Here is a 23,498-nt window from a genome sequence, read left to right on the forward strand (position 1 = left end):
GTTGTAATGATTCCCATTTTCTTGGTGCAAGTCAGTGGTCTTCAAATTGGGATGGGTACAAGTATCCTCTCCAAGAAGCATCTAAGCACAGAGAGTTTTAAAGGGACTGTTTTCCACATCATCAATTTCCATATGTACGAGGGTACTTCAAAAAGTTCATGGAAAAATAGAATTAAAGACAACATGAAAAAAAAAAAAAAAGACAACATGAATCTTTCCATGAACTTTTTGAAGTACCCTCGTACATATGGAAATGTACAAATGTATCTTTGTTAAAATCGATCTGCTCAAGTGCAGCTCAGTGCTAGTTCTTCATAGTCACCTTTTTCCCACTACAGAAAAGGAACCTCTCATTTGTAACACAATAGTACTGGGGTATATCACCTCAGGGTGAAAATTCTTCAGGATGCCAACCAAAGGACAACTCTAGATATTTGTGTTTTTTTTTAAGAACTTTGCCTATTCCATTCCCCACAATTATTTTTAAAAAAGAAAATGCAGAGTTCCTGAAAACAAAGTAAAGAGAGCTTTGGCAAGAAATATCCAAAGCTGTGATACGTTCTTTTATGGCAAGTCTTCTGTGTGGTCTATCAAACTATCCAAAAAAAAATTTTTTTCATCAAATAATTATATGGCCAAAGGTATCTAAAATTAACATTTTTTAATTCCCCAACCCTTCCTGAGTAAATGAATTCAACAAAGCACGTCTAAGTGAAAGCATAATATTTAATTGAAGTAAATGATTCCAATAGCTGGATAATGAATCCTTTTCCAATCAGGTTTGCTATTATTTGATTTCAACACAAAGAAGAACCTAATTGAATTGTTGACTTATAGATCATTAAAAATAATGTTTAATGGTAGATCACTATGTGATTTTTTTACATTTAATTCAGAAGAAGTGAGTGATATTGTAACAAACTTCTTTTATTCATATCTACTTTCTTATGTGAACACATTTTCTCAACATTTATATCTGTAAAACCAAAAATTAGGATGAAATGATACTGAATCCTATCCCATTTTAGAAATATGAAGTAGAAGTGAGAGTTATTCATTCATGGATAAATGAATTAAAAGGGGGGAGGATATCCACTTCATTAAAAGAAGCATTTCCAGACAGATTTTACTTTTTATTTTTAATATTTAATTATCCAAATGTATAGTATTTACAGGCCATTGTCCTAGAGAAGAATCCTCCAATCTCCCGTCTGAAGGGTAAAACACTTGCTGATAGCATTCTGGGAGTGCAGTGGGAGAAGGAGGCTGCAGGTTTCATCACCACTGATTACACTTGTTTGGTGATCTACACCCCCCCCCCCATTCCCTGGTATCTATGAGTCCAGACTTTTCTTCTGGAATTTCTGCAGAAAGTAAACCTCCTATCTTGTGCTAGAATCTGGGAGAGGCAGATAACAAGTGTCTACAATTCCTGCTTCTTTTCAGGTTCTCTACCAGCTAGCCACCAAAAAAAAAAATCTTTCCTTCAGGTTCTCTGACTCACACATTCCCCATATTGGCTCACAGAATTCATCCTCTACCTGGTTTTTAGCAACTTTATTTTTGTTGCCCACCACTTTGATATTGTGACTCTGCTCTGGTCCAGTATGTGTTTGGCTTACCCTGATACACAACCTGCTCCTTGCACTGGGGGTCTTTGAATGCTGATCACCCCCACCAGAAGGTCCCTTCCATTTCCTTGCTTCATGTGTCTGCTTAAACTCTCCCTTTCCCTGGTAGCCTTCTAGACCCTTCCACTCTGCTATTTCAGTCACACTGCCCTAAACACAGTTCATTGAATGGACCGCACTTCCCTTTTTCTGTCTTTATACATGAAACCCTCTGCTCAATGCCCTTTCTGTCCAACTCTTATTCTATGTGGCTTGGCTCAGACATCATACCCTCTGGGAAGCCCTACCTGGCCCTGCTAGTCTAGACTGGCACTCACCCCAGTTCCTCCAGTAACATCCTGGACTGTTCCCTAGCACAGCACTTACCACATACTATTGTAATGGTCCTCAAAAATTGTTAAATAAATAAATGAATGTATAATTACATTCATTATTAGAAGATTCATTAGACTTAGAATCAGAATTATCTGTACCTATGTTTTATTTATTCTCATATCACCTGTATAGCACAGCAACTGGTACATAGTAGTTACAATGCAAATACTTGTTTTGAAATAGAGCTCCCTACACCCTCATGACGTATGCTATCAGCTTCTGTAGAATTGCTTGCTTAACCTAAGTAACTCCATTTTGCCCCCCGTCTGACCTGCAGACTACCCCCCCCCCACCTTCTGCATGAGAATCATTGATCTTTTCATAGAAACAAAAAACAATTGCATAGTAACAGGAGCTATACACAGTGAATTATTACATGGGAACAGGAACCATACACAATGAAAACTCGTATGCTTGATTGCTCGAACGGCTCATTCTTGGCTTTTGTGACCTAGCTCGCTAGCTTGCTTTGTGCACCTGGACAAACCTGTGTGCCAATGAGATGTAGTTTTTGCCTTTAAAAACCCCACAAGACCAAAGCCTGATGCCTCTCTTCCTTGGTTGCTCCTTGGTTGCTCCTTGGGAGATGGACGCTGGCCAGCTGGAGTGAATAAACTGCACTTTTCTGCATGAGTGGTGTGAAAGTGCATTTCTTGTGGGAGGGTGCCTCACAACAGTTTTATTGAATCATTTTTACAAAGACAGAAAAACACAGGAAATAAAGTTAACCCACGTAGGAGGAATCTCTAAAGTTTGGTGGTAGGTTTATTCAATTTTAAATATTTTGTGGCCTCTTAAAGTAATTTTCATCCAGTCAAGGATCTGTTATCCCTTTCTCACTCCTTCAGAAGACTCTCACACCTTAGAAAAGAACTGAAACACTCTTAAATCTGCCTTCACAGCTGTTTCAACGGAAAGAGCATAGAAAGTTTATGGAAAAATAAAGCTTTGTCTTCTATTGGCTCCCTAACTTTTTTTTTTTCCCCTCTAACCAGCAAAGGCTGTCTTCCAAGATCAATATGAGATTCAAGACCCAAGGTACTTATAAACTGAGATATGCAAGAGATACTTTCCTTGAGTTCACTTTCTATTTCGAGTCTGCATACTGCCGGAATAGTGAAGACTTAGCCTCAATAAAGCAGGGGTGTCCACCCACCTTCCTCCCAGGTTTGCATATAAATTCCAGAGAAATTTATTTAATACCACAATATCATCTGTCTATGCTGATATATGCTGAGATGTCCTATCAGCTGACTGGTCATCGGGCATCAACCCACACAGTTTGCTACCTACCTGTCACTCATTTCTGTCAACGTTACCTCCTTGGTCTGGCCTTCTCTGTGATAACACCTTGTACACAGGCAAATCATTCTTGTGCTACTTCAGTATGCTGGAGCCTGGGGATCACCGGAGGTTGCTTAAACTCATTTATCTAAAGCAGAGGGTCTCAAACTAGCTGCCCATTGCCATGTCAAACCTGCATACATGTTTTTTGCCTGTATAATTGTATGATAGACATCACTGTTTAACAAACCACCCCAAAACTTTGTAGTGTGAAATATGCCACTCGATTTGCTCACAATTCTGTGGGTCAGCAATTAGGGCAAGGTTTAGCTGGTGGTTCTTCTGCTGGTCTCACCTGGGATCACTCATGAGTCTGCAGTTATCTGGCAGCCAAATTGCCTCATTCACATGCCTGGCAGTTAGTGGGGGGCTTGTGGAGCTGTTGCCTGGAACTCTGGAGGCTAACCCCACTTCTTTGCATGGCGGTCTCAGGGTGCAAGAAAAGGACAAGTCCTAAGGCACAAGCATTTTGCAAACTTCTGTGTTGCATTCACTAGTGTTATGTTTGTTATTGGCCAAAGTAATATTAAAGGAGGTAAGAGAAAGACTCCATCTCTTGATGGGAGGAGCAGCAAAGCCTCATTCAAAAGGGTACACATACAAGAATAGGAGCAATTTGGGTGTTTTCTGCAATCTACCACAAGGGTTTGCTTGCTTTATTTATTCTCATTGCCATTGTTTAAAAATTGGAGCTTCATTTTATATTGAAAAATCATCCAGCCCACTTATTTATATTTCCTTCCTGGTCTGTTGCATTTGAGTTTGTGACAGTAAAGTCTAGTTTATCAGCCTGTTTTTATGAAATTAAATGAGGTAATATCTGTGAGAAAATCTGGCACAAGCAGACACTCTATATATGTTTTCTTCCTTCCTGAATACTCCTAGCCATGATGTTGCTATCTGCCAATGACTAAGGACAGGAGCCAAAATGAAGGACAAGGGAGTCATGGAGAAGGTGGCTGGAAAGTATTCCCATGGTATGTTTTTAGAGGGATAAAGGCCTTAGGAAACAAAATTCTTAAAGAATTTCTAAGAACACTAAACTAATTTTGAGAAATTAAGAGGAGCAATAGTAAATATCTTAGTTTGCTGTAAGTGAAGTGCTTCAGGCTCTGAACAGTTTACTCAAGAACGTAAGTTCATCCCTGGGAGGTACCTGCAGAGAGCTATCTGGTCCTGGTCCCTTTAAGGCAGCTATGTGCAAACACCTGGGTCAGACTAGTTTGTTTTCTCACTTCTCTCCAGGGAGAGTAAGTTCTCTGCCCTGTTCCTCCCCGGCCTGAGTCAGGACTGAGCAGGGAAGCCTCAGCCACACATAGCAGGTACTAACTGCCATAGTTCCTTTCCCAGACAGCTTTGAATTCTCCACTTTTTGTAAGAAGCCTCCTTCTTTTAACCAGAACAAATAATTGGCCAATCTCTACCTTAGGTAAAGAGGGGTCAGGCCTCTGCAAATTCTTCCAGAAACAGCCTGTGTAAAAACCAAAAGCAATTGTGTAAGCAGTTTGGAAACAAGCTTGCTGGACTTTCTCCTTAGTGTGTCAGTTAGGCAATTCCTTCAGCTGGTTGGAGTGACCTGCTGACCAGTGAGGCACAGTGAAGCGGTGGGAACAAAAACACCCAGAAGGTGGTCTGAACGAGAAATAGAAGCTTCCTGGACCTGAGTTTCCTGAAGTTATCACACCTGCAGCAGAATAAAAATGGCTGAGTTGAAGGTAAGAAACCATCTGGCAAGTTCACTGTAGCTTCTTCAGTGAGAATTTATGGAAGCTTCTGAGAGCTCCAGGGTGTCAGAGTTGGAAAAGACTCAGAGAGACCCTGGTCCAAACTCCTGTGTTCAGAGGCTTCACTGTGGTGTCCATGGGCATGGCTGTGTCTAGAGGACAAGGGAGAGGGGATAAATGAAAGAAAGGAAGCTCTTATTGGCCATCTTGTGCCTTTGTTCATTTCAAATATTGTCTTCAATATCTGTAGACACCCTAAGGTTTCCTTTCCGCCACGAACACACACATTTCTCCCTATGTCTGTTTCCCACCCCCTACTCTCTGATACCTTCCTGCTGCTGCAACTTCCAGGCTTCTTCCAGCCAAACAATTAGATATGCTTAATCTATTCGGTTATTTTGAGGCTCAGAATCAGCCCTTGGCCAATAAAAGCCCTAGCACCTTCTCTAGGAAATAATTCCTTCTTTTTATTTAATGTACAATTGAGAAGTATGTATAGGTTATGTGCTATCAGGTGCTAGGCATTTTAACTATGAATTAACTCACATTGTAATCCTCAAAATAAATCTGGGATGTAGATGCCCTTGTTTCTATTTAACCATTAAGGACCATACAGCTCAGAGACTAAGTGCCCAAGGTCACTGCTGATAGGTGTTGGAGACTGAATTAGAATGTGGGTTTGTCTGAATCCAAAGCCAGCCTCAAAAAAGTGAGCCTTAATGGCTACTATTACACTGGTGACTTAAGGCCAGGGAAAGGGAGTGTGTCCCCAGTGTCTAAAACCATCCCCGGTGCCCAGCCCAGGTTTGTATCAGTGCCCAGCAACACATGCATGTGGAACTGAATAGAACTGCCTGGTACCTTGGCTCCAGCCATATGGGCCAGACCCCCAGGCTTCTGTCCAGTATGCATTTGAGCATTGCCCTAATGCCCTTCAACTGATGCTGAGTTTGAAGAATCAAACATCTCCCTAATTGATAGGGATCCTGAAAACACTCAACACCAGAGTAAAAAAGTTTGTTTCCTTATCTGTATGCTTGATTGAAAACCAACTCTCATTCTTTCATTCAACAAATATTGTACGCTAGTGCATGATGTTGCAGATTAAAATTGGAGAGAAACTGAATCTTGGCTTGGTAGGGTCAAGAGAAACTTTCTGAAGGAGGCTGTTTCTAAGCTGAATCTTAAGAAAGAAGTAGGAATTGGCTAAGTGAAGAAGGCTGGGGGCCAGATAAAACAGCGAGTGCAAAGAAACAGCACACAGAGAAAGCTCTGCTTGTTTGGGGACACAGGAGTGTTTCAGCCAAATTTGAGTTGCTAGAGGGAAAGCCAAAGGGAGATACCCAGGAGGTGGTTGGTTTTACAGATCTAGATCTCAGGGGAGTGGGTAGGGCCAGGGGAATATATATGGGGGTTATCATGTCAATGGCGGTAGTTGAAGTCTTGGAAGAGGGAGAGTACATAGAAACTGTTTTCTGATGAAAATCCTATAAGGAAGTTTAGCAGGGGTTGGAAATATCCTTACCATTTGTGAATAAATTATATCTAAAATTCTATCCTGCTGTAATATTTAAACAAGTTATTATGCGTAGCACCAGCACACAAATGTAAATTGTATGCTGGTCTTTGTTCTCAAGTTCAAAGGCATTCTTCTCAGCTTGCTGTCTAATCTCCACAAGGAGAGGTTAGCTCCAGAAGTCAGGAATCCAAAACACAGAAAGCCAGATGGCACCATACTCATTCTACTCAATAAACATGTAATTTTTAAAATGTTTCTCATCTTCTATTTCTTCATTTAATGGATATGTCAAAAGAAAGCCTCAAGTAAAATCACATTTACATGAAAGCACAACTGAGGGAAGAAAATTCAAAAGATAAAATAATAAAATTAAATTTTAAATGGACTACCCTATATTCTTAAGTAAGTTGCTTCATTTCTCCGAGCCTTGGTTTCCTCATTTCTGAAATGAAGAGCAGGTTTAACATGCAGACTGAGGATCCTACCACCAAATACTTGATTCACTGGCTCTGGGTCTGGCTTAAAACAACACATATTTTGGAACTGCTCGACAGAACCCCCGCTGCGTCTGAGTGTCCTTTAACCGGGCTGTTTTTGGGGGACCGGCGGTTGTGCTCACCTCTCTTCACGGCTCTCTTCCCCCATCTCCTTCCAAAGGGGACAGGAGAGAAAGAGGAATCCCGGGCCATTCGCTCGCCCACCGAAAGCAACGAGGCTAAGGGCTGTTTGAGTTGGCCAGCAGCGGACCCGACAACTACTGTAATTTGTTGAATTGAAATAATGATTCTTGGGAGTTTCAAGATGGCGGCAGCTGCGGCGGCTGGCGCGGAGTAGCTGAGGTGGAAAAGGTAGCCACTGGGCCTCAGGCAGCCGGGAAACTTGTGGACCTTCCTCTGGCCATCTCTTAAGGGAGGACTGCTGCTGCTGGCCGGTCGTGGGGGCTCAACGCCACTTTGCCCCCGGCAGGAGAGGCTGCCTCATTTACAGGCAACAGCTTTGAAGTGTGGAGCAGGAAAAGAACTGATTCTTAGCTGCAAAAGTGAGTCTTGAAACAGGGAACACGGCGACAGGGCTGCTGTGGATGCAGCCAGGAACCCGGAGGCTGGGGCCGCACTGAAGGCGGACAGCTGCCCTATCCAGGATTCGAGGTTTCAAGCCGGCATTAAAGAAGACTCCTGGGAGCGCCCGAGCGGCGCCGCGACTGAACAGCCCGAGGCGGCAGCGCCGAGAACACGGAAGGCAACAAACCAGAGACAGAGCGAGCGCCCGACCTGGCACAGCACTGTGAGTGATCCCTGGCACAGCTCTGTTCGGGGGGTGGATGCCCACGCGGCTCCCCGCCTGCACCACCAGGCCACTCACTGCCCCGGTGCTGCCTCCATTTTCCCAGGTGCGGGCAGCTCCGCCCTGCTCGGCCATCACTGAGCCCATTTCCTTGGCCTGGCGCGGGGCTTTCCGGACCCTGCGGGCCGACCTCCTCTCCCACTCCCTCCACGGTTCTCTGGCAGGGCTGGGGGTGTGGGGCGTCCCGACCAGTTTTGGGAGGGCTAGGAAGTACGGGCGGGCCGACTGTCACTCCACCACACCCTGGACTCCGGCCCCGGTAAACTTCCTGTTACTGGGAGGCAGATACCATCTCTGCGACCACCAGTTTGGAAAAAAGCCTAACGAATTTCTGGTTGGGAATAGTGTGGTAGGAGAGTTCCCAGGTCCGCTTGAACCTGCCGGAGAGCAGGCTGCAGGCGGGCACTAGACTCGGTTTATACCGGGGGGATACAAAGGTGAACAAGACCCGAGAAAGATCTACACAGTGCTACAAAGGCACCCAGAGAGACCGGTCGTCTGTGCCTAGCAGAAACCTGGTAGACTTCCTGGGCGAGGCGGTGCTGAGCAGGGTCTTGAAGGCCCAGCTGATAGACGAGGGGTGCAGAAGACACGCCCCAACCCAGCACAGTGTGCACAGAGGGGGGAGACGTGCGGCCAGGGAGGCGGAGACTCGACAGAAACCATACACCCGGTGGGGTCGCCACTGCACGATCTAACAGCCTGGGCCAGAGCACACGGAACGGGGAGAAGTCCTGTACAGAAAGTGAAAGCTCAACAGAGATCACACACCCTGTGGTACGTGATCCACCAGCCCAGCAGAGTACAAGCTGACCAGAAAGGTGGATCCCCGGAGAAGCCCAAGACCCGGGGCAACCACACACACAAGACACTAGAGGCCAACTGAGCAGTCACGGCGGGAGCCATACCAAATTGGCAACCACAGCAACATCCTAGTTAGTCATTAGTCTTAAACCGGTGGACTGTGAAACCCCCTGCCACAATGAATAAACACCAAAAAAAAGACACCAGAAATACAAAAAATCAAGAAAGTACACCACCAAAAGTTAATAAATCTCATACTCTAGATCCTATAGAACAAGAAGCCCTTGAAATAACTGACAAGGAATTTCGAGTGATAATTCTAAGGAAACTGAATGAGATACAAGAAAACTCAGCTAGACATCATGATGAAATGAGGAAAAGTATACAGGATCTGAAAGAGGAAATATACAAGGAAATCAATGTCCTGAAAAAAAAATGTAGCAGAACTTGCTGAACTGAAGAAGTTATTCAGCGAAATAAAAAACACAACGGAGAGTTTAACCAGCAGGCTTGTCGAAGTTGAAGAGAGAACCTCTGAACTTGAAGATGGGCTGTTTGAAATAACACAAGCAGACAAAAAGAAAGAAAAAAGAATCAAGGACATTGAAGAAAATCTGAGAGAGATATCAGACAACCTCAAGCGCTCAAATATCCGAGTCATGGGTATTCCAGAAGGGGAGGAAAATGGAGATTCCATAGAAAACATATTCAACAAAATAGTGGCAGAAAACTTCCCAGGTATAGGAAAAATCACAGATCTTCAGATCCAGGAAGCTCAACGATCTCCAAACGTATTCAACCCAAAAAGGCCTTCTCCAAGACATGTCATAGTCAAATTGGCAAAACTCAGAGACAAAGAGAGAATCTTAAAAGCTGCAAGAGAGAAGCGTCAAATCACCTATAAGGGAGCCCCAATCAGGTTAACATCAGACTTTTCATCACAAACCCTAAAAGCTAGAAAGGAATGGGATGATATTTTCAAAATACTAAAAGACAAAGATTGCCAGCCAAGAATACTCTACCCTGCAAGGCTATCCTTCCGAAATGAGGGGCAAATAGTATATTTCTCAGACAAACAAAAACTGCGGGAGTTCACTACCACAAGACCACCCTTACAAGAAATCCTCAAGGGAGTACTGGGTTTGGTTCCTGAAAAATAACTACCACTGCCATAAAAACCTAAGAAAATTCTAAACCCGCTAGTACAATAAAAATGGCATTCATGAAGAGAAAACAAGCTAACAAAAACACTATCTACAACCTAAGGAACCAACAAACAAAGAAACCAAACAGTAAATCAGAAAGCAAGGAACAAAAGACACCTAAGACAACCAAACAACCAATAAAATGCTAAGAATAAATCAACACCTTTCAATAACAACTCTTAATGTTAAAGGCTTAAATTCCCCAATTAAAAGACACAGACTGGCTGACTGGATCAAAAAGCAGGACCCAACTATATGCTGCCTACAAGAGACCCACCTCACCCATAAAGATTCACACAGACTAAGAGTGAAAGGATGGAAAAAGATTTACCATGCAAACAGAAAAGAAAAACGAGCTGGAGTGGCTATTCTTATATCTGACAAAATAGACTTTAAACTAAAAACCATAAAAAGAGACAATGAGGGACACTACTTAATGATAAAAGGACTGATCCATCAAGAAGACATAACAATCATAAATATGTACGCACCCAATGTTGGAGCAGCCAGATTTATAAAACAAACTCTATTAGACCTAAAGAAGGAAATAGACACTAATACCATAATAGCAGGGGACCTGAACACTCCACTGTCAATATTAGACAGATCATCTAGGCAAAGAATCAGTAGAGAAACACAAGATCTAAACAAGACTCTAGACCAATTGGAATTGGCAGATATCTACAGAACATTCCACCCAACAACCTCAGAATATTCATTCTTCTCATCAGCACATGGATCATTCTCCAAGATAGATCACATATTAGGTCACAAATCAAGTCTCAATAAATTCAAAAAAATTGGAATTATCCCATGTATCTTCTCAGACCACAATGGATTAAAACTAGAAATTAATAACAAACAAAACTCTGGAAACTATACAAACACATGGAAATTAAACAGCATTCTACTTAATGACATATGGGTCCAAGAAGAAATCAAGCAGGAAATCAAAAAGTTTATTGAAACTAATGAAAACAATGATACATCATACCAAAACCTGTGGGATACTGCAAAAGCAGTATTGAGGGGAAAATTTATTGCATTAAATGCTCACTTCAGAAGAATGGAAAGATGGCAAGTGAACAACCTAACACTTCACCTTAAAGAACTAGAAAAACAAGAACAATCCAATCCTAAAGTTAGCAGACGGAAAGAAATCATTAAGATCAGAGCAGAACTGAATGAAATTGAAAACCAAAAAACAATTCAAAAGATCAACGAATCAAAAAGTTGGTTTTTTGAAAAGATAAATAAAATAGACAAACCATTAGCATGGCTAACAAAAAAAAGAAGAGAGAAGACTCAAATAACAAAAATTAGAAATGAAAAAGGCGATATTACAACTGATTCATCTGAAATACAAGGAATCATTGGAGACTACTATAAACAACTATACGCCAACAAATTTGAAAATCTGGAGGAAATGGATAAATTTCTGGACACACACAAGCTCCCAAAACTGAACCGTGAAGACGTAGAAAATTTGAACAGACCAATAACAATAAAGGAGATTGAAGCTGTTATCAGAAGGCTCCCAACAAAGAAAAGCCCAGGACCAGATGGATTCACAGCAGAATTTTACCAAACATTCAAAGAGGAATTGACACTGATTCTTTACAAACTATTCCAAAAGATTGAAACGGACGCAAATCTCCCAAACTCATTCTATGAAGCAAACATCATCCTGATACCAAAACCAGGTAAAGATATAACCAAAAAAGAAAACTACAGGCCGATATCCTTGATGAATATAGATGCAAAAATCCTCACTAAAATACTAGCAAACAGAATACAGCAACACATACGAAAAATTATTCATCACGATCAAGTGGGATTCATCCCAGGGATGCAAGGTTGGTTCAACATACGCAAATCAATAAATGTGATACACCATATTAATAAACTCAAACACAAGGACCATATGATCATCTCTATAGATGCTGAAAAAGCATTTGATAAAGTTCAGCACTCATTCATGACAAAGACCCTCTATAAGTTAGGTATAGAGGGAAAGTATCTCAATATAATTAAAGCCATATATGCCAAACCCACTGCCAATATCATCCTGAATGGGGAAAAGCTGAAAGCTTTTCCTTTAAGAATAGGCACTAGACAAGGATGCCCACTCTCACCACTCCTATTCAACATAGTGTTGGAAGTACTAGCCAGAGCAATCAGAGAAGAGAAGGAAATAAAGGGCATCCAGATTGGAAAAGATGAAGTCAAACTGTCCCTGTTTGCAGATGACATGATCCTATATATCGAACAGCCTAAAACCTCTACAAAAAAACTGTTGGAATTGATAAATGATTTCAGCACAGTAGCAGGATACAAAATCAACACACAAAAATCAGTAGCATTTCTTTTCTCCAATAGTGAACATGCAGAAGGAGAAATCAAGAAAGCCTGCCCATTTACAATAGCCACCAAAAAAATAAAATACTTAGGAATTGAGTTAACCAAGGAGGTGAAAAATCTCTATAATGAGAACTACAAACCACTGCTGAGAGAAATTAGAGAGGATACAAGAAGATGGAAAGATATTCCATGCTCTTGGATTGGAAGAATCAACATAGTGAAAATGTCCATACTACCCAAAGTGATATACAAATTCAATGCAATCCCCATCAAAATTCCAAAGACATTTTTCTCAGAAATGGAAAAAACTATTCAGACATTTATATGGAACAATAAAAGACCACGAATAGCCAAAGCAATGCTGAGCAAAAAAAATAAAGCTGGAGGTATAACACTACCTGACTTTAAGCTATACTACAAAGCTATAATAACCAAAACAGTATGGTACTGGCATAAAAACAGACACACTGACCAATGGAATAGAATAGAGAATCCAGAAATCAACCCACACACTTACTGCCATCTGATCTTTGACAAAGGCACCAAGCCTATTCACTGGGGAAGGGACTGCCTCTTCAGCAAGTGGTGCTGGGATAACTGGATATCGATATGCAGGAGAATGAAACTAGATCCATACCTCTCACCGTATACTAAAATCAACTCAAAATGGATTAAGGATTTAAATATACACCCTGAGACAATAAAACTTCTTAAAGAAAACATAGGGGAAACACTTCAGGAAATAGGACTGGGCACAGACTTCATGAATACGACCCCAAAAGCACGGGCAACCAAAGGAAAAATAAACAAATGGGATTATATCAAACTAAAAAGCTTCTGCACAGCAAAAGAAACAATTAAAAGAGTTAAAAGACAACCAACAGAGTGGGAGAAAATATTTGCAAAATATACATCTGACAAAGGATTAATATCCAGAATATATAAGGAACTCAAACAACTTTACAAGAAGAAAACTAGCAACCCAATTAAAAAATGGGCAAAAGAGCTAAGTAGGCATTTCTCTAAGGAAGATATCCAAATGGCCAACAGACATATGAAAAAATGCTCAACATCACTCAGCATCCGGGAAATGCAAATCAAAACCACATTGAGATACCATCTAACCCCAGTTAGGATGGCTAAAATCCAAAAGACTATGAACGATAAATGCTGGCGAGGCTGCGGAGAAAAAGGAACTCTCATACATTGTTGGTGGGACTGCAAAATGGTGCAGCCTCTATGGAAAATGGTATGGAGGTTCCTTAAACAATTGCAAATAGATCTACCATACGACCCAGCCATCCCACTGTTGGGAATATACCCAGAGGAATGGAAATCATCAAGTCGAAGGTATACCTGTTCCCCAATGTTCATCGCAGCACTCTTTACAATAGCCAAGAGTTGGAACCAGCCCAAATGCCCATCATCAGATGAGTGGATACGGAAAATGTGGTACATCTACACAATGGAGTACTACTCAGCTATAAAAACGAATGAAATACTGCCATTTGCAACAACATGGATGGACCTCGAGAGAATTATATTAAGTGAAACAAGTCAGGCACAGAAAGAGAAATACCACATGTTCTCACTTATTGGTGGGAGCTAAAAATTAATATATAAATTCACACACACACATACACACATACACACACAAACCGGGGGGGGAGGGGGAAGAAGATATAACAACCACAATTATTTGAAGTTGATACAACAAGCAAACAGAAAGGACATTGTTGGGGGGGAGGGGGGGAGGGAGAAGGGAGGGAGGTTTTGGTGATGGGGAGCATTAATCAGCTACAATGTATATCGACAAAATAAAATTTAAAAAAAAAAAAAAAAAAAAAAACACATATTTTCTTACAGTTCTAGAAGTCATAAATCTGAGATCAGTATCACTGATCTAAAATCAGGTGTCAGTATGACTGGTTCCTTCTAGAGTCCCTAGCGGAGATTCTGTTTCCGAGACTTTTCCAGCTTCTAGAGGCTGCTCAACTTCCTTGGCTTGTGGCCCCTTCCTCTATCTTCAAAATGCATCACTTGAATCTCTGCTTCTGTCATCACATCACCTTTCCCTCTTTTGTAGTCAAATCTCCCCCTACCTCCCACTTATGACACATGATTACATTTAGGGTACACTTGAATAATCAGGATATCTCCCTATCCCAAGATCTTTAACTTAATTACATCTGCAAAGGTCTCTTTTGCTATATAACACTCACAGGTTCCAGGGATTAAGACATAGATATCTTTCAAGGCCATTATACAGCCTAGTGCAATAATCTGCAAGTTCCCCTAACAACCTATATGCATTCTATGTTCCTACCAAGGTTAGCTAGAATTACTGGACTCTTTTCTACAAGGAAAAAAAAAAGGTAGCAGTAGTTCCATTTCCACCCTGACTTCTCTCTCTTTCCCTCATGCCCTGTAAAAAGAAGTGAGGTTCACCATCTGCTCATCCCATCAGGTGTTACCTTGAATCAGAGTCAGGAGAAAGCACGTTGTAAAACTACTGTGACAAGTCAGTCATATCCTGGGGACCAGGACAGGATTAAAAATCTGTATAATAGTGAGCTGCCAAAAGAACTGATGGTACTGAAGTCACATGGAGCTCAGTAATTTATTCTTTTATTTACAAAGTATGCATATAATTCTCTTGGAAAGAAATGAAATCATATTTTTATGTTGGATCAAATTATTCAGAAATCTGAACTGAAGAAAACACACAAACACATTTGCATAATGCTAGATTTTTATTTTATTTCTGTATAAGGTATATTTTTACACAGTCACTGAACCAGCTGGAGTTGAACGCTTGGATTTTCACAGCTGATAAAAGCAGAATTCAGATTCTGTCCTTGAGCTCAAAGCCTCAAGACAGCAGCTGCAGAATACTGCTTTTTTAATTCAGATGTCTTCAGCAGTGAGGGACATGGCCTTTTAAAGCTCTAATAAAGTCATCTGTAATTTTTTTTTTTTGTCGTTTTTCTCTCAGATTAGGAAAAGTAAGTGGTTTGATAGTGACTCAGCAGTTTCTGCCCTCTTTAGCCAATACACTGCAGCTAAGATTGAGAAACAGATTCAGAACTCACACCTCTCTTGGTGCTTGGGTGGCTCCCTTCCAAACCACCAGCTGTTCTTTCTGCTTTCTTTTCTATTTTTTAAAACAAAGTCTGAATCAAATGCTTAAGAATCACATATACTTTTTTTCCTTGTTCCAAACATGCATATAACCCTGGACTCTGTTCTGAGGCCAGCAGTTGCAAAGAATGGGGAAGGTTAATGAGTAAGTCCACCCATGCCTGCCAGAAAGCTCAGCTGTATTCAGCAGCACTCAAACCTTCCTTCCTCTCCTGCAGAGAGAAACGATGTGGCAGTGAAACAAAGTGAAGGCACTGTAATACTCAGTGGCTCTTGTCGCAGGCTAGTCTAAAATTCCATTTCACCAAAGTGAAGATATTTTGGGGTCAATACCAATTCTCAGCAGCTCAAGTCCAATCCTGTTGATGGTGAGCATGAGGGTCATTTTGAGAGAAGAAAATTGTATTCAGTGGAGAATCACAGTGCTGGATGGGCTCTGCCGTCTCCCCAAAGAAATCATTCCAAACTGCATGCTGCCTGCTGCCATTAACAAATCTGTATAAAATTTGCTGTTTTTTTATGATGGTAAATTCAAATGTACAAAAAATTGTGTCTTAAGGCAAAGAGAATAATTTCACTTCCTTTGCTTTCTAGGTCATAACATTTAACATTTGATATTCCTTCCAAATATAGATAGTTGTTGGCCTGATCATTGCTCACACATCCAGGCTTGTTACATCTACCTCATATTTCTCCATGCTGCTGAGAACTCTGGAGGGCCAACCCTCCACCCACATCCATCCTTCTTATAACCCTTAAAGAGATGTGCTCAGATGGTGACATTTCACTCACTGAGCAAGGCTGCACTCTCATTATCCTGGGCTAAAATCAATTAGTGTTTAAATTTTTTAAAAAGGGGGTTCTAGCCCTACTTACAGCAGCATACATACACTCATATTAGAATTGGATTTCAATGAGAAACTAAATTAGTCAATAGATATCTACTGAGTACCTTCTATAGGCCAAGGCACAAGGTACGTAGAGGTAAACAAGACAGCCATAGTTCCAGCCTTCATGGAATGTATAGGCTAGCAAAGATGCCAGGCAGTGAACAAAAACTCACAGGTGTGTTAAGCATTGTAAGAGTAAGTTTCAGGGACTCCCCATGATTTACCTTGTTGAGAAACCCCTTAACTTTCATTTTCCTCTGGGTATAAAGTGAAGAGGTAACAATCAGAGTAGGCTCCACTGTGCAATGGAGAAAAGATTCTGGGCTGACACTTCTGAAAACCACTCCTATCTCTAAACTTCATTTTCATGCATCAATATATATACATGTGCTGCATAGATGAGTCAGATAATGTAGGCTTCTGCCTGAGCTTTCTCTGAAGGGTATTGCTATCAGCTTGGATCCACACACCTACTCCCAGTTGGGTGCGGAGGAAGAATAGAGCCCCAAGCTCAGGGAGATTGCCATCTAGGCCCAGAAAAATCCTACTAATCTGAAGTTGAGGTGATGCTTGAACCCTCTCAGGAACTCTCGGGTGGAACCAGAATTAAAGAACCTATTTTGGGGATAGGATAATTAAAAACAAGCCCATAAATCAATCAAATACAGTTAAGGGTGAAGAAGGCTGTGTAATATCCAGCACTCTTCTTCTGATTAACTGGAAGTCTTTAGAATTCACACAAAGCATGTTATGTTTCCTAAGTGGTTCAAATGCCAAGACATAGCAGAGATATTATGTATAGAACATGACACACAAACACACACCCATATAGAAATTCTTCCCTTTGTAAACTGCCAACATTGTGAAACGTTCTTTAAATCCCATTAATGGTGGCATTTGTGTCTTTGTCACATGCAGTACATTTCTGGATTTGGGAATGAGTGTGCTTCAGAGGACCCTCGCTGCCCAGGTTCCCTGCCAAAAGGACAGGTACGAATGAATAAAATGCTTAGAGAGCTCTGAATCATAGGCCTGGGTGACTAGCCCTCAGGCCAAAGCACCACCATTTACCGTGGCTCTTCTAATTTAGCCCGTGAACTGTCTAGGATTTTCACAAGTCATTAGGATAATTGGGATACAGAGCAATGACAATACAATGATTAAAATTGGATTGGTGGTTACCTATGGCAAAGCACCCAACCCAAATTAGTAAGATTAACTGTAGGACTTTCAGGAGGATTCCAAAAGTCTAGGGCTAAGGGAACTTCCTCTTAGTTCCCTTGAATAGCATACCATGTGACAATTATGAGAAAATAATAAGGCATATTAAAAATGTAGGCACAAAGATGTCCACACTAGTGTTGTTTACAATAGCAACCAACTACAGAAATATGGAAAACAAAAATTTTTTTCATGGAAAAAATGGCATGAAAAAATGCTTACAATATAGGGTTTCCTTTAAAAAAGAGAAGAAAAAAAGTCTTATTATTACAAGATTACACATATCATAGGATCCCTATTTTGGAGGATAAGAAAGGAAGGATGTTACTCACAAGTTAACACTGAGTTATTTCTGGTTGGTGAGATCATGGGTAATATCATATATTTTATAAATTTTCTACAATAAACATGTATTGCTTTTACAGTCAGGGGATAAAGTCACATAAAATGTTATTACAACAAATATGGGTTGTGGATGGCCAAGTGCAGTGGCCCAGAGCATCCCCACCCAGGGCAGGATTCCCCCACTGAGTTAGTTAGTGGAAAGGTGGGATGCTTTTTGGATTGGAGTAATGTCATTTACTGCCTCCTTTGTTTCAGAATAATCCTCAGGTCTGCCCCTACAATCTGTATGCTGAGCAGCTCTCAGGATCGGCTTTCACTTGTCCACGGAGCACCAATAAGAGAAGGTACGGGGATCAGATGAATTCTGACCTGCAGACTGTGGGAGCTATGACCAGGACTTTGTGCTGCCTTCTACATCTGGGCCATAGCCTCCCAGGGCTGCCCAAGATTCTACTTCTTATAGATTGTGTCTCAGTCACAGCCAGGGGAGGAGGGGCCTCGTCCCAGCTAGAATCAAGTGCCTGGTGGACAAACACGACAGAGCAGCTGCCCAGAGCCTAGAAAACACACATGTCCAGTTCCATGTACAAATGCTCACCTGTACTCAGAATGGAACGTTCCTAATAGTCTGGCCTTCCTCTGTGGATTGTCCAGCTGAGTCTTGGTTTTTAGTTTACTCGTTTTGTTTTGTTTTTATAATGATTATAAGTCACAATTATGGAAGATTCAGAGCAATATCTTCCTCAGCTGACTAGAAACATTATGTTCTTTGCACAAAAATGTTAGATAATCCAAGCTTGGGTAGTTGAAAGGTCATGTATTTTAGCCCCATGTGATTTGAATTAATAAGGTTTTAACTCCTTGGAATTTGCCTTTGCCAGAAGCCAGCACATTCATTAGCACAGTGTATCATGTGCCATGTTTGTTCTAATCCTACAAGCCAGGTCAATGAACTTACTCCCTTTATTAACTCCGATGGACCAGGATGGTGTAGTCATGTTGAGGATTTGGGAGCCAGTAGGCGTTGTGATTTAAATAAGTAATATCTAATTGTAGGAATTTCAGGCTAAGACATCTGTAAAGTGGGATGCTGCTGACATTGGCAATTTGAGGAGGAGAGCAGGTGGTCTTGTACTGCTTAGTAGGAGGGACTGGGTTTATCTCCACAGGGTCCTCCTGAGGAGCAAATAAGGTAGTGAGTGCAATAGCACATTGGACCATACAAACAATAAGGATTCTTTCTCTTAGTGGTAATCATGCCCACTCTGGAGTCAGGCCCCCTGTTTAAATCCTGGCTCCTTCTTTCCAGCTGTGTGACCATGGGCAAATCATCTCCCTTCTCAGAACCTCTAACCTTCACTTGTAAAACAGAGATAATCATAGTACCTATTTCATAGTGGTGGTGAGGACTGAAGGAAAGAATGTATATAATGTATGGTTAGTGGTCAGTTAATGTTAGTTGTTATTCTAATCATCATTATTGCCACCATAGCAGAGTTTCTGCCTCAATTCCAGGGTATCCCTAGGAGGCTGTCAGAGAGCTGAGCATGAGATATGGCAGGTGATATGTACAATGTCAATATCAATATTGCTTTTCCCTCTGCAAATATGTGCATAGAGGCAGGGAGGAAGAGATGAGTTCCCTACAAGTGTCAAAATCAGGTGTTAATTCTATTGCTATTTAATCATCTCTCTCTTTGCAGACCCAAATAGACAGGGTAAGGTAAGCACAAAGACAATACCTGTCCATTCTAATTTATGACAACCAGGCCTCCATGACTATGTCCCTGACTTTACAGCTCATCTACTAACAGGCCACCTGGTCTCTGGATTCTACTGCCTGCCGCCATTATTCAGCAATATCTTCAGCCAACAGGAGCTGAGCTTTGTTCCAGGAGGCTGAAAAGGAGCTGTTGGCATTTCATTAAGAAGCTGGCACTGTTCCCTGAATCAGAATTAAATATCTGCCTGGGACAATGTAGTGCAGCCTTGGGAGTTTTATAAACTCAGCTAAAAAATAACCGACATGAGGCGTGGCTCACCCATCATTTTAGAACTCTCCAAAGGTATCCACAAGGAAATGCCCAAAATCCCCAATGGGAAGATGGGACCAGCCCCATCCATAGGTGGGCCAGCCTGAAATTCTTCATTAATTACTATTCATTTAAACCTTAGGTGCAGGGCTGCCACAGAACTATTAGATATTCTGTCTATAAGGGATTACTTCACATCAGAATAGTTAGCTGATTCCTTGGGTCCTGAGAAGGTGAGAGTCAGGACAAAGAATGTGGGAAACTTAGATGGTGATGAAAACCCAGATGATTAGGAGGGGACAGACAATTCCAGAAGCATCCAATAAGTGAGGTCCTATTGTGTGCCAGACATATTAGCAACATGAACTCTTCAAGTCCTTGCAAGAATCCTAGGAGATAAGTTTGAAGAACATAAAATCCAGGAAGTTCAGTAACTTGCCCAGGGTCACACGGCTGGTTCTGAGATATACACATACACACACACACGCTGTCAATCCCATATACTACTTACAGCTGGAGAGGTTTAGTAAGTCCAAGGTCTGAGGCTACCTTATCAAGAGCTGTAGGAATCAAATGAAATTGAATAAATCTAACCCATTTATCCCCCATGTGGCTCGGTATTGGGCCAGGGCAACTCCAACTGCTTAGGTAGACTGTCCTTGGGCTTAAGGGGTCAGAGCCACATAGTCAAAAGAAGGGTCTCTCTTCCTTCTATACTCTGTCAGGGTAATGGCCTCTGGAAGGACTTGGGTTCCTCTTAGTGAGTTTCAGAGTCCCTCTCAACTTCTGAAGGATTCTGTTCCCGGTGTCCTTCAGGATTCCTTCATTACGGTTTTCTTCCCTTCCTAAAGCCTAATATCTAGTCCTGGCAGAGAGATCTTTGGCTCATACCTTAACATGTACAGATAGTAAAACATAGAAAAGAAAAGAAACAACAACAAAAAAAGAAAACATAGCCATAAATGTACTATAATAAAACATGGACACACTCTTAATTTTGGAGTACAGAAGTGTTGATTTTCTAAACCTTTTACAATATCAAAAAGACAAATAACCCAATAGGAAACAGTAAAGGACTTGCACAAGTAATTCATAGAAAATTACAAAGGGCCAATAAACCAACCTTGTTTATAACTTAAAAAATACAAAATACAATGAGATACTATTTTTCACATGTAAGACAAAGATTATTAATAATACCCAGATTTGTAAAGATGAGGGTGATTGGGCCCTCTCACACATTATAAGTATGAGAATGAAGTGGTACAACAATTTGGCAATTTTGCTTACAAATAAATTGGAGGTATATCTGAGAGAATATATAAGAAAATCATTAAGCTCTGATGACTGAGGAATAGCCCTAAAGAAATCAGAGGAGAAAGAATCATTTATCTTTCAAAACTATTTGAATTATATATATATATATATATATATATATATATATATATTATATACTTAAATTATTTTTACCTTTGGCATATATTACTTTTATAATTTTAAAGGAAAAAATTGGTTTATATTTCAGAAATAAAAAAGATACCACTCATATTCTCTCGATCTACTTAGGACTCATTGTCCTTACAGTCCAGACTAAGAATTAGCATTCTATGATGTACATAAGCTAATGTTTTTCTATGAATTTTCCTACAAAAATATCCCTTGAAGTGCTTCCCCTTCCTTCATAGTTGTTGAGAAGACAATTCCTCGTTTGTCAGCAGCATGGGAATAATCAGGAGCTGTAACCTCGATGTGAAGAGTGATGGGTGGAGTGAGAAGGTTACAAGAAGCCAGGGCTCTGGGCAGTAAATGGCTATTAAGAAGTGACGCAGCATCATTGCTTCTCACATTAAAGCCACAGATCATTGTTGACTTGAGTGTCTTCCAATGGTACTTGCTGTGCCAGTCCATGTATCACTCAGAACATCACCCTAAGACTTGTGTGTCCTTGCTTCCCCATAGCTGGCTATATCGGATTCTACCTTCAGTTTCTCACAAGCCCTTTGAATCTATTGACCAAGGCCATGTCACTCACAACTGGGATGAAGTTGATCCTGATCCTAACCAGGTAACCCGGACCTGAGAATTGGAGCACACCATATATCCAAAGCCTTGAATACAAATATTTAAATCAGGCCATGATCTTTGAAAAATTAGACAGCTTTTTTAAATAGATGCTAAAGTGTGTGTGTGTGTGTGTGTGTGTGTGTGTGTGTGTGTTGCTCAAACTTGGGTGGGAATTTTGAAATTGCTTGATTGTGTATAAGTGTGTGTGTGTGTGTACAGCTTGTGTCTTTCTAGCCTAATGGCATGTAGATAGGCACAAGAGTGGTCAAACCTGGTAGGAATGCCCAGGTGCCCAGATGAATTGGATGAATGGAGATTATATAGGCTGGTCAAAATATCTACATGCCCATAGGTTGTTTTTGTTTGTTTGTTTTATTTTTAAAAATCTATGTTTACCAAGGAATATAGAAAACACATTCAATACTGATTGAAAAGAGGCCTCTGAAATCTGGTATAGGGATGAGAGTCTTGTGTCTAAGCCTAATTCTGTAAGTCTGTTGTGGCGACACATGGCTTTCACATTCTCTTTAGACCTAGGAACCTTCATTGTTTGCCTAGAAGTTTCCTCCTTTCAATCTGGTGCTAAGTGGGCTTTTCCTCTGGATATCCGTATTATTTATATACTCTGCTTGCAGCAGTGAGAGAGGCCCAGTGCCATAATGCACTGAATTTTTTAAATTTTTAAACCTTTTGAGAACCCCAGTGTATTGCCCTGAATTTAGATATAGTCGCTGATAACAGATATATAGCGTAGGAAGAAAAACAGGCCTGGGTTTGCATCCCTGCCCCTCTGCTTACCAGCTGTGTCCTTGTGCCATGACGTTTCAACTGCAAAATGGGATGGATACCTGTGTTTTGTAAAGTTCTGGTCAGGCTAAATGCCAACTAAACATTAATTATATACTAGTTTTGGAGGGTCAAGAGGTTGCTTGGACCACAATAAGTTTTCTAATTCTTTTCTTTAGATGACACAGGGAACCTTCGATTGTGTTTCTGTCAGTTCTCTCAAGTAGAGCCAATATTCATATTACACAAAGAGATGGTTGTGAAAACAGCAAGTAAGACATGTCAAAAGACAGAAGTATAACAAATTTAATTTAAACATCTTAATTGTCTTTATTTGTGATTCTAAAATCAGGAAACATCTTATTCCATAAAATAGAATGAGTCTTTCAGTGAGCTGAGAGAGGAGGTTGGTTTTATAGACAGAGAAGGGCTGAAGAAAGTATAAACAAAGAATAAAAAGCAGATTTTGTTGTTTCAAAGTTTCTTCCTTTCTAAGAACTTCATTATCATGCCCATTGAAACTAGCCTGTTTGGGAATTTGGCTATTATATCTATCTCCTGGTTTCTTGGAAGGTCAGATAAGCAATTTGGTTTTGACTTGGTGATGTAGAACTTTAGCATGAGTAACTCCATTTTGGTGTGGTCTGTTGGGCCTAGTACAAGAGCTCAGTCCAAACCAATGGCCTCCTATAAATTTTATTTAAAAGACAA

The 23,498-nt window shown here is 40.8% G+C and overlaps 1 protein-coding gene across 1 annotated transcript in view; it reads left to right on the top strand.

The window, feature by feature from the left end:
* Nucleotides 1–17,247: 17,247 nt before the first annotated feature.
* HGD (homogentisate 1,2-dioxygenase) overlaps nt 17,248–23,498 on the top strand; it is a gene marked incomplete at its 5' end in the record, with an annotated part of 37,676 nt that continues 31,425 nt past the window's right edge. Inside the window, 3 exons of the mRNA XM_063075437.1 lie at nt 17,248–17,328; nt 18,160–18,248; nt 21,897–22,002. Of these exons, the coding sequence (XP_062931507.1) occupies nt 17,248–17,328; nt 18,160–18,248; nt 21,897–22,002 (276 nt within the window). The remainder of the gene's footprint in view (nt 17,329–18,159; nt 18,249–21,896; nt 22,003–23,498) is intronic.

The sequence above is a fragment of the Cynocephalus volans genome, chromosome 1 (assembly GCF_027409185.1).
Source record: "Cynocephalus volans isolate mCynVol1 chromosome 1, mCynVol1.pri, whole genome shotgun sequence".
Taxonomy (NCBI): domain Eukaryota; kingdom Metazoa; phylum Chordata; class Mammalia; order Dermoptera; family Cynocephalidae; genus Cynocephalus; species Cynocephalus volans.